The sequence below is a fragment of the Vollenhovia emeryi genome, unplaced genomic scaffold, assembly GCF_000949405.1.
Source record: "Vollenhovia emeryi isolate VEMERY1.0 unplaced genomic scaffold, V.emery_V1.0 DF939180.1, whole genome shotgun sequence".
Classification (NCBI taxonomy): Eukaryota; Metazoa; Arthropoda; class Insecta; order Hymenoptera; family Formicidae; genus Vollenhovia; species Vollenhovia emeryi.
In genome coordinates, this window is record NW_011967186.1 from 961,316 (window position 1) to 972,728 (window position 11,413).

At 47.4% G+C, this 11,413-nt stretch overlaps 2 protein-coding genes across 3 annotated transcripts in view; one reads left to right on the top strand and one right to left on the bottom strand.

Moving 5' to 3' along the window:
* Positions 1-9,577, bottom strand: part of LOC105563146 — a 90,574-nt gene extending 80,997 nt beyond the window's left edge. For both annotated transcript variants that reach the window (XM_012014500.1, XM_012014491.1), the window contains exon 1: positions 8,982-9,577. In XM_012014500.1, the coding sequence (XP_011869890.1) occupies positions 8,982-9,077 (96 nt within the window). In that variant the 5' untranslated portion in view covers positions 9,078-9,577. The remainder of the gene's footprint in view (positions 1-8,981) is intronic.
* A 1,641-nt stretch (positions 9,578-11,218) lies between these two features.
* Positions 11,219-11,413, top strand: part of LOC105563190 — a 6,128-nt gene continuing 5,933 nt past the window's right edge. Inside the window, exon 1 of the mRNA XM_012014568.1 lies at positions 11,219-11,227. Within this exon, the coding sequence (XP_011869958.1) occupies positions 11,219-11,227 (9 nt within the window). The remainder of the gene's footprint in view (positions 11,228-11,413) is intronic.

An 11,413-nucleotide genomic window follows, 5' to 3' on the forward strand; every position in this document is an offset into this window, starting at 1 on the left:
GCCGATCGGAAGGGGCCAAATCCCGCCCGAAGTTACGCCGCGCAACTTGGGGGTGTAACAACGCGAGACACGGGGATGCCCCGCCGGATCTTCGAGCCCGGCAATGCGCGCGAGTCGCGCGAGCTAAAGCCGGGAACACGCGGAAGAACTCGTAGCGAATTCGATTGCACCAGTGCGCACTGAGTGCACACCGTAGACATAATATATCTACACTGACAAGAAGAATATCTGAACCCTCAAAATTATTACTTTACGCAAAAAAATTATTCATCAGGTGGCTCCAGCTTATTGACTTAAATTTAAAAAATAGTAAACAAATTAAACCGCGCAGTTCTTTAATTTAAGTATTTATTAAATGTCAAAGCGTAGATAATTTTTAAGAGGATGCTGGAGTGATTCTGCACCTTTTGCACTTTTTGCATCTAGAATTAGGCTATCTGGGTGCGAACTCTCTTAGAAATTCCAGTCTCGATCAAATAAAATTTTCGTTGAGTTAAAGACAGCGTATGTTCTTTGGAATCAAATAAAGCGCGAGGTAAAAATTCAAACAGATTTGTTTGATTTCAAGGAAACTGTGTTCTACGTGTAAGTCTTGAGCTTGAGTTTTTCCTTCCCTTGTTTTTAGGCTAATTCGTGAAACGTCGAATTCTGACGGCGCGGCGGAATTCCGTGCCTCCAGGTCGGTCTCGGTCTCGGAAAGGAAAGGAGTCTAACCCTTTATATCCTCCGCGTGCATTAAAACAAAGTATCGCGAGACTCGGCGCGCGGCGCGGCCCGAGATCGCGAGGGTAGGACTCTGGAACAGGGCCAGGACGGCCGCTAGGACCCGGGATCGGCCCTAAAGTGGAATTTCAGTCCTCGTGAAATGTGTCGCTCCCGGCCGAACGGCCTTATTAACATTTATAGCGCAGATTTAACGGCGCGCCCGCCGTAAATTTCGCAACTCCGTGAGGAGGCACGAAGGCCGAAAACGGCTGTTTCCCTTTAATCCTCGACGACGCGACATTTGTCCACGTTTGCCGCTTGTATATATTTTACTAGGCCGGGTTGTACGGAGAGTGGAGCACTCGCAAACTCCTTCGTGCAATTTCAAAACGTTAATAATCTCAGATAATACACGGCGAATGTGTGCGCGCGCGCGCGGTAAACGCCGTTTAAAAAGTTGGTCGCCCAAGTTTTTCGTGCGTACACACTCGATACTGAGTTAGCGAGTTGAAATAATTTTTTTCATTTTTACCTTCCCCAGACCGTATCGCGACAAAGTTCGGAGGGTCTAAACTTTTAAACGCGGTTTGCGCGGCCCTCGTCGCGATCCAGAGTTCACAACCGCGCAGGGATTTTCTAAATATCTCGAAAATATTCCGCGCGTCTATAATTGACGAGCACGCGCGAAGCAGCGAGAGGCTGCGTAAAAATTGCGCCGACGTGATCCTCTCGAGGGATAATTAGGTACAATTGTTAGCGCTTGATTCGCGGTAACGGGGTAACAGGGTCACCGTGTTAATCAAGACCACCGCGGGGCAGGAAGAATAGCGGGACGCGGCCTTTAATCCATTTGCGCTCACGGCACGAGCATAAACCGCCCATTATCTAACGCCGGTCATCCCGACGCGGAGGAGGCGCAGCCTTCGAGGGAAGGAAGAGAAAAATGGCACACGCTGGCAAAGGGCGTCAGAAGCTGCCGAGTTCCTCCGGCGCCGCGGTTTCGCCTCGTTATTAAAACGATTCTGTCGCCGCACTGAAAGACAAGATCTGATAGATTCAACCAGTCGTCTGTTAGAAAATGGACGAATCAGAATTCCTTCAGGATCCACCACGAAATATATTTCGTAACCAGACGTTTGCTGGACTTCACTGCACGTCTAGCAAATCCTAAAGGAATTCTGATTCGTCCATTTTCTAACAGACGACTGGTTGAATTTATCAGATTTTTTTTTCAGTGCGGGAATAAATCCTGATTAAATTCATTTCGCGCGCCCGCGTCACATCTTCGCCAATTACTCGTGCTCGTATTCTCCCCTCGATTGAGAGAGCGAGTCGCTCGTGTGCGAGGATTAAAGAGACCGCCGACGCGAAGAAACGGATGGGAAAAAAGCGTCGGCGTAATGCGCGCGCGCGAACGAGGCTCTGGACCGACGACTTCCGCGACCTGGCGGAGCAGAGAAAGATAGAAAAGAAACAGGGAAAGAGAGAACGAGAGAGAGAAACGCCCGATCAACTTGGGAACCGGTGCGTCGCGCGTTCGCCTTTCGCGGTGCGCAACGACGCGCGCTAATTGCGGTGCGAGACGCTCCTCATGTTACACAGGTTCACACACGATTGCGTCACGGGTGCGTGCCAGCCTCTGCCTACGTGCGGCCTTGGAACGCGGGTGTCAATGTCGCGCGGTTCTCTTCCGTTTTCGTTTTCCTTCCCTCCCTCCGGTGCCCGCGATCCGCCCCCCCCCCCACCCCCGCCTGTGAAACGTGGCCTGATTAGGCGAGATAACACGGCATAGTTTTTAATAACTGAACAAGGAGTCGTTTCATCCATCGGTCTACTTGTCTTCCTAAAGAGTACACCAGATTTACCGTGTACGTTCAACACACGTTCGCCAAACGTTTATTTAATATGTTTCCTGATGTATAAAACGTATAAGCAAATATTTACTGCGTCATGTTAAAACACAATTAAACAACGAAAGAATGTGAAGCGCCGGCAGTTAATTAACGGTGAAAGGGATTGTTGGACGACATTAGGCCGGCAGATGGTTTACTTGTTTGATTCCGACGTTTCGACCATACGGGTTGTGGTCCTCTCCGAGGAATTTGATAATACACTTGACAATATTTGATTGTAATAATTGTAAAACTGTAAAAATAAAATTTGATAATACTGTGGTCGTTACGCCGGATGGACGTGCCTTCGAGCATAGCTGTCCGAGTGACGGCCAGAGATGGATGTCAAACCTCCGTTTTTAATTTAATATCGATGACGTAATATTTATTATCAAATCCCTTGAAAAGGACCACAACCCGTGTGGTCGAAACGTCGGAACAAATAAAACCATCTGCCAGCCTAATGTCGTCTACCAATTCTTTTACGCAAATGAACGTCCATTAAACTTGGACCTGTTAATTAATATTATAATTTATTTGTTATTTATTACTGGCAAAACTAAGAATCTCGAAATTGTTGTAACTGTGCTGCTCGAATAAATAAAATCCCGAGTTTTTGTCCCGCCCCATCGATATCGGACGCATGTGTCTTGTTCTTATTCCCGCTAATCTTATTATTCCCGGGTTGTTTTCTTCCTTGCCCCCATTCTTTTTCAAACTCGCGCGCCGTGGCTCACAAAAGCGTGGCCGTACGTGATCGCAATGTATCGAGCTCGGGGCGTGCTAAATGACTGCGAATTAGTCACTCCTGCGAGACCTAGATCGGCTCTTCTCAATTCGCCGGCAACGGCGTATATCCCGGCGCGTACGCTCGACGCGATATAAAACATGGTACGAGACGTTAACGCGGAACACGTGCTGCTCACTCGAGAGAGGATAATTTTCTGCACAGACGGCACTGATAAGTGCTTAGGCGGGCCGTGTGTGAAAGAACGCCGTTGTACCTCTTCGTTGAGCAACATTAGCCGATCGGTTAAAGCTCAGCCTTGAATTTAAGCCGCGTACACACCGCGCCGGCGCGCGCAGTAGAGGAGAGTCCCGTACTACGAGATAGGGTCCTAACGTGAGATAGCGAGGTTTCTGCTAAATTAATAGTCGTCGCCTGTTGGTTCCACCGTGAATTTACTGCCCTCGGAGTAAAATCTGTTCAGCGGGAAATTTATTGTCAGATCGTGTCATTGTTGCGCGAAATATTCGTCAAGTTGGACGTTGAAAATCATGTAATAATCAATTTTTCCCTGAACTCGTAAATTTTATATAATCCCTTCGCGTGCTCGTTTATTATGGAACGAATCTAATATTCAACGATCCAGGAACGCGAAGGCGCTTCGACCGAGGGGTATAAACCGCTGAACAAAATCATATACACCAATATACAGCAATGCCCGCGTCGAGAAAAAGTCTCATCGGATAAACCAGTTAAATAGTGTTTCCGCTGGTTAATTTTGCCGATTACGTTTTCCGATTAAATTGTGGATACATCTGATGAAATGCAGTTACCGATGAAATTCGATTGGAAAAACCAATTATACTTGAAAAATAAACCGATTATATTTAATCGGACATTCTTCTCAGTTTAGTAATGCCCGAAATCTGTACACCACAATGCCCCCAGCGGTTTACCCCTCGGCTTCAACAATTGATCCAAACGCGAAATTTAACCAAATGTGTCTCCAGATACTCGCTGTGCATCCCTGAGCAGGCCTTAAGTCCTAATCTACTCTGTGCTCTTTGTGTCTACAAACACTCCACTTTGTAGCCGATAAATACGTTCAAAATATTTGTGCAAGGTGAATAAATTGTACACAACACGATATACATTGTACAATCGTACATTATCGACGAGTCTCTTAAGTGTTTTAACTTGCTTGTATAAAACAGAATGTTTCTAGACGCAAAGAGCACGTTGTAGATTGGGTTTACGACTATCGCTATCGGGGGAAACGGTGAAAAATACCGACGTGACGACAGAATATGTTAACCGAGGCGAAAATACCGCGGACCACTGCGATTTCGGCGCGATCTTTGACCCATGTTGGCTAGGAAGGAATGTACCGAGCTCGTGGCGCGTAGTATCGTTAACGTTGCAAAATGTTATATATTCGCGTCACGCGCACGATACGCAATTCAAACAAAGTTCCATTTCACGGCGCGCGCCGCAATTTGCGCGCTTGTGGCGCTTATGAATCATTTGCCGCGTCACAACATCACCTACGTTACATAATAAAAAGTCGCGTGTCGCGCAGCTATGCGGGCGAGCTGCGCATGTGGGAGGCGTGTCCAGAAACTGACGACGGAAAAAATTTTCTTCTAACGCGACTAGCAACGTGTCGGAATCGAAATTCGATCAGTCAGAGATTGGTCGCGCGATCTTAAAATACAGCGGGTCAGGTCGAAACTTAGTCCCCCCCCAAATAGAGAGACGTAATCGTCAATTCCGTGAACGTCATCTCGAGAGAACGTTCGACATTCGTCGCGCGGTCAATTTTAACCGCGCAAATTCCTTTAAAGCTCAGTTTTTTATTTCCTGGTGAAACATTAGCCAGAGGTTACCTGTGTCTCTTCTTAGATAATATAGAAAAAGATGGAGAGTCGACTGACCTCTGGTTTAACAGTTTCACTGCGGCAATTACAAGTTATAAGAATTTTAATTCGCAACGAAATAAATTGTCCCATAAAACGTATGACCGCCGTGATTCGAATGGAAAAATGAAAAATGCATTTCTCAACTCCAGCTGCACTGAGAAAAATTTTCATCGGATAAACCAATTAAATGGCGTTTCCGACGGTTAATCTTTCCGATTAAATGATGGATACACCCGATGAAATTTGATTGAAAAACCAATCATATTTTTCATCGGATACACAATTTAATTGGATATATCTGTTTGTTATTATGTAATTGGATTTTCCGATTATACTTAATCGGACATTTTTCTCAGCGTAGTAGGAGTCTACGCGATCTTTATTGCCCAAACCACATGAGAAGAGCATACATTGGTCAAAATCGAGTTTCAGCTACTTCGTGCTACGATTGCACGTACGAAACATCTTTAAATGAAACCCGAGGCACGGTTCCGCGTGCCGGAATCGTGGGATCGCCCGTCCCCGCGCGGCTGCTCCGATTCGCGTTATCTTCGTAATCAGGGCGGACACGTGGTTCGCGGCCGACGATGAAAAATCGCGCGCTCGAGAGAAGCGAGACTCGCATTACGGAGGCATGGCACACGTGCCACGACGGCAGGTGGCACGGGGCAGGAGAGTCACGTCAAGGCTGTCGTTGCCGACCTTCGCCGTGGCTCGATCAAATCGTAACTGTCTGAAATCGCGCGGCCGCGCGAGCGTCGTCCCGCGATCCGCGAGCGTTGAATAAATTATCGACCTCATTTAAATGTGCGTCGGACAAACAGGAAGCCGTCGAGCGGGCATACCTTGGATCTCACGGATTTTCTAATCGCCTGTTTTCGAAAGTTACGCAACAACGTAGCATCGATGTCTTTGCAAACGATAAGCAAACGGAAAGTTGCCCCGCGAGCTAAAGCCTAATCTGCAATCTGCATCTAGAGACATTCTATTTTACATAGGCAAAGCGAAACGCTTAAAAAATTGGTCGATAGTGTGCGATTGTACAGTGATGGACACAATGGTTTTTTTTAAGGTTTTTATTTAGGTTGCGTTCCAAAATCTTCTCCGCGGAATATTTTACTCGATGGCCATTTCAAAATCATCTTGAGCGTTTTCAATCTATTTCTCAAGTAAAATTTTCATAAAAACTTGAGAAGATTACCAGTCCATGTGCGGCAAATTTTCATGTTTAAACTCACAACGTTTCGACTATGGTTTGTGGTCCCTTTCAATTGATCTAACAAGGAAATTACAGGTAGTTTTAATAAAGAGTTGACCACAAACCATGATAGAAACGTTGCGAGTTTAAGCATAAAAATTTGCCGTACATGTTCAAGTAATCTTCTGAAGTTTTTAATTACTTCTGGCGACTTAGAAGATTTTCCCCCAGTCATAAAATTTTCATTTCAGAGATAAAAAGTGTTGGGGAACGTATACCTGAATCCAAGTGCGCGTCTCTAAACTCAGTAAAAAGAAACGTGTCGCAACCACTTCTGTCCATCGCCGTGCGGCATATAACGTACAACTTGTCCACTTGCGCAAATTTTTTAAACGTATTTATCGACTACGAGATAGAAATGTTTCTGGGCGCGAAGAGCCCATTGTAGATTAGGCTTTAAAGCGTTGTCTCCGGAGCGCAGTCCGCGCGCAAGTAGATCCGCGAAGATCGCGAGGAAACTTACGGTGGCGAGTTGGAAAGTTGCGCGACACCTCGTCCCGAGTACGTGATATAATTATCCGCGAGTAAAAACGGAGAGGAAATCTTCCGTTCTCGCGAGCTGGGAAAATCGTCCGCGGTGGAGCGGACGCGGGAGGCAGGACGCGGATTTGCAGTGGTCGCGAGGAAAATTACGGTGGCGCGTTCAGTGATAAAAGTGTACCGCGGGGCCGATCGATGTAACTTTTTCCACTCGCACGATTATCTCGTTTCACCGCTCACGGTGATGAACGGCGGGCCCAAGACGGGGCCCAAATTGGATAATAGCGAGCAGAAGCTGCGTACGTCTCGCTCTTCCGTCTCCTTTCTTTCCTTGTCCCCCTCGTTTTTCCAACAGTTACGCGACACCGTCGCGCGAAGCGCGGCAAACTTGCGGAAATATCCGGCAGATAAATTGAACGAGTCGGTCGACATTAATAATGTCGACGAGTCGGAATTGCGGGACTGTATATACGTGTAATGCGATATTTGTTAATTAACGATTACAGCAATGTGCTTTCATCAAATATTCAAATTCGGGATGTATTATAATTATGATTACATACACTGCTCCGCTCTGTATGCATTGCGTCGCACATAAATTACATGACTGGCGCGCCTTGCCTCGGAGCAAGCAAATAATTACTATCATTAATAACAATTAGCATCATGGAGCGATGAGACGTACATACGGCATTTCGTTGCGCGATATTATAGTTTCATGCGATACGTGTATACACGTGTAATTGCGATACGTCATTTGTGCAAGAAATCATTTCGTCAAAGAATATAGTCAACCCACGCCCAAGATCCCATCAGGGAGAAACGATTCGTCGGTTGATGGGCGAAACGACGTCAAGACCGTCACAAATTTACGTCGATCGACGACGAGTCATTTCTCGCCGGGATAGTCTCAAAAATGTTTTCGTCGAGCGGGAAAACCGCTGACCAAAATCTTGTACACCAATGCCCACTAATGGCCCAGCAAATTTATCTTATCTTGTTTTATCTTATTTTGTTGCATTATGTCATATAATGCCCAAACTAATGCCCAAAAAATGCCAAGTAATGTCCACTGGGCATCGGTGTACAAGATTATGGTCAGCGGTTTCCCCCTCGGTTTTCGTTTAATGCGTCGTCTACGATGCGTGGAGCAGGCCTGGAGCAAGGAGTACATGGGGAAGAAAAATGCTGTTGAATTACGCAAAATGAAGTTGCCCGAATTAAACGTTAACGTCGCGGTCTGCCACAAACACAAATAATTCGCTCAATTGCATTTGCTATGGAATTTAATTTTAAGCACTGAACTAAACATTATTAAGATAACAATCTGGTGTCTTTCATTTATTAATACTGACGTTGTTTCAACGATTTTCTGTCAATTGCACTCTGATATTTTTACCGCGTAGGAGCAATTAAGGGAATAAATCAATTTGATTTCTTGCCCCTGCTTCAGCTCTCAAGTCTAATCTACGATGCGTTTTTCGCAACGAGAAACACTCTATGGTATTTTATACCGGCAGGTCGATATGCGTAAAAAATTTGCCGACAATGCACGACTGTGCAATGTAGTATTTCTGAATGAAAGAAGAGGGATCGACATATAGCGTCGACTTTTGACTAACGACTAACCACTCATTCCAGACCGGGCCTAACAACTGCGGTAGAAGTAAGAAATAAACTTCATTTGCTCCCTTACGCCTCGCTCCGTGCATAGTAGACGACGCGTAATGCTAGAAGCGTCGAAAGCTTACGGCTTCCCATCAATCCGGTGACCTCTGAAAAATCCAATCTCAGAATCCAAGCTTTTGTACGAGAAACTGGGTGTTAGTCTAAAAAAAAACCGTAGAAACGACCGCGCTCGACGCTTCCAGCTTGAAAAAGGATCGCGCCGTCACGTGATCGCGGGATGCTTTCAGGTTATGACCTTTCGGCGGAACGCAATTATTCCGATTCGGCGATCAGGTGACCGCGAGCGTGCATGTCGCGCGGCGTTCACTTACCCTGGAGATGCGCAGGGGTTGATGCGTGTCGCAGCCGCCGTGCATGCGGAAGCCCCAGGGGGATCCGCCGAAGAGGGTGACTTCCCTCGCGCTCATCCCGCGTCGCGGCACCTCCGCTCGCCGTCGGCGATACGCGCATCCGCCGCTCTTTCCCGCGTCGCGCCACACACGGCTATGTTCACGGCACACGAGCCCGCGTCGCGAACCTTCGACGTCGTTGCGCGCGCGCGCGCGCGCGTGAAGGGGGCGAGAGACGCTTCCCGGCGCTACGTAATACGCGCGGGCGCCCGGTTATCACACTCGCGGTTATCGCGTCACGGGCTCTCCGTCACCGGCGCGCGAGAGCCGTCGAAGGCGCACCCCGCGACGCACAAGATCAGCCGAGCGACCGTTGCGTTGTCGAATTGTCACTCGCTGCCGCCGGCGACGACGGCGACGGCGATGGCAACGTCGACGACGACGACGACGACAGGCGTCGATTAATACGCCCACCGATGCGAAGCGCGACGACAAATCGTACGCACGCACGCACGTATGCACGCACGCACGCACGCACACACGCGCGCGCGAGACCCACACTCCTTCGCGGCTCGCGTTGAACTGATGCCCGACGGGCCGCGTCCTTCCTCCCGCGCCCCACCATTACGCCCCCGCGCGCGTAGTAATCCGCGCGCGTACGCGCTCCCCCGCGCCCCCACCGCGCGGTTTCGTACTCCGCGGGGATGCGTGCGCCCACCCCAGGACGCCGCCGCTCGTAGGCTCCTCCCGCCTCGCCCCGAGCGGAATTTCCGCGAGACAAAATCATCCCCGGACCGTTAATAACCGCCCTTCGAGCCCGTCGAAATTACTTTCTCCCGAGAGACGAAATGACTCGTTGCGCGATATTTCCCGTTCTTTTTTTTCTTTTTTACGTTTAGACTCGATCCCGCTCTCGCGCTTTATCGTTGTCCCCCGCACGACGGCCGTGCTCTCCGGGCATTTTCACGGACGATCAACACTGACCGCCGCCCGTTTCTCACGAATCCCCCCGGCCGTCCGCTCCGTTACGTTGCCTTCGTACGCCTCGATGGACCGAGAGGCTATATAGTTTCTTCGGCGCAACCTATTCTTCTCGACGCTCTGGAAAATAATATACATCGGTCAGATACGTTGTTACCGTAAAGATGGGATAGAATATACTTGTGTGTCGCGGTCGTGAGTTATATTGTGCCGAATCGATTTCTGAAATGCCACTCTCGATTACGAGGCGTTTAGAAAAAGTGATATCCTTTCAGGGACGCGGAAGTGGCGCAATTCGGGAAGAAAGGAAGGCGACGCCGCGCTGAGGTCGACGTAAATTTGTAAAACTTCGAGGCGAATGATTATACGACATGCCGAAACGAACGTCTGTACCTTTATCTTTTATCCATTTTACCTTCGTTCGCGCCGATACGTACATACGTGGGCTAGCGCGATGAAACGTCCGGACTCCATCTTGTCAGCGAGCTTTCGCGCGTCGCCATGAAGTTGAATCAACGAGTATCGATACACAATCGGATATCGATTCTCATTCGTTTGCGAGGGAAACTTTGACGAGATATGGCGTAAAGATCCCGAGGGCTACTTTGGTCAGACTTAACTTAATCGTTAATCAACTCAGCTAGTAGAGTTGTCAACGCGGCAACTGAAAACACATTTTGTATTAGAAAGTTATAGAGAAAGACCTCTCGTCGACAGGAATGTCGGCTGTCGATAGTTAATCGCCGAGAGTTAATCATCGACGGCTGCGGTGTCTATACGTCATGACTTTTCCTCTTCACCGACTTTATTTATTAAAAGGAAAGAGACAAAGAACGCTACGGAGCATTTGCAGCATTAAGTGAACCGCAACCGATTATACTACAATCAGAGTTTAAAGTGGCTCTGCCCTGGTGAAAATTTTTCTCAGTATTTTTTCTAATTTTCCTGTAAATTTCAATTTCTTTAAGATTGTTTCAATAATTTTATAATTTTCAGATTTTTTATACGGCGATTTCTTATAATTAATAACTCGTTGGTCGATTAATGTTAATCTTGTATAACAACCGTTTTTATCGACATTTCATGCACCTAGCACGGAACACAACCAAACCGTGCACACTGTACCTACAGGGTGGGTCTTAGCTGCTGCGCGGGCCCTTTTACCATGAGAGATGGATTACCGACTGCAACTTTAGTTCGCCGAACGGCACAAGAGGGCAGCTGCTTAGATCTCAGGGATGTTGCAGGCAAGTCGAAAACTTGTTCCACTTACAGACATCACGCGGAGAAAAATAATTTGCTAACACAATATATCTTATGAAGCTTAAGTAAATTTTGTCTGTTATTTTATGATAAAGTTATTTTCTCTTCTATGGACAACTATGTGTTAAGAACACTAATTTTATTGAAAAATTATTGTACGAAATATTTAG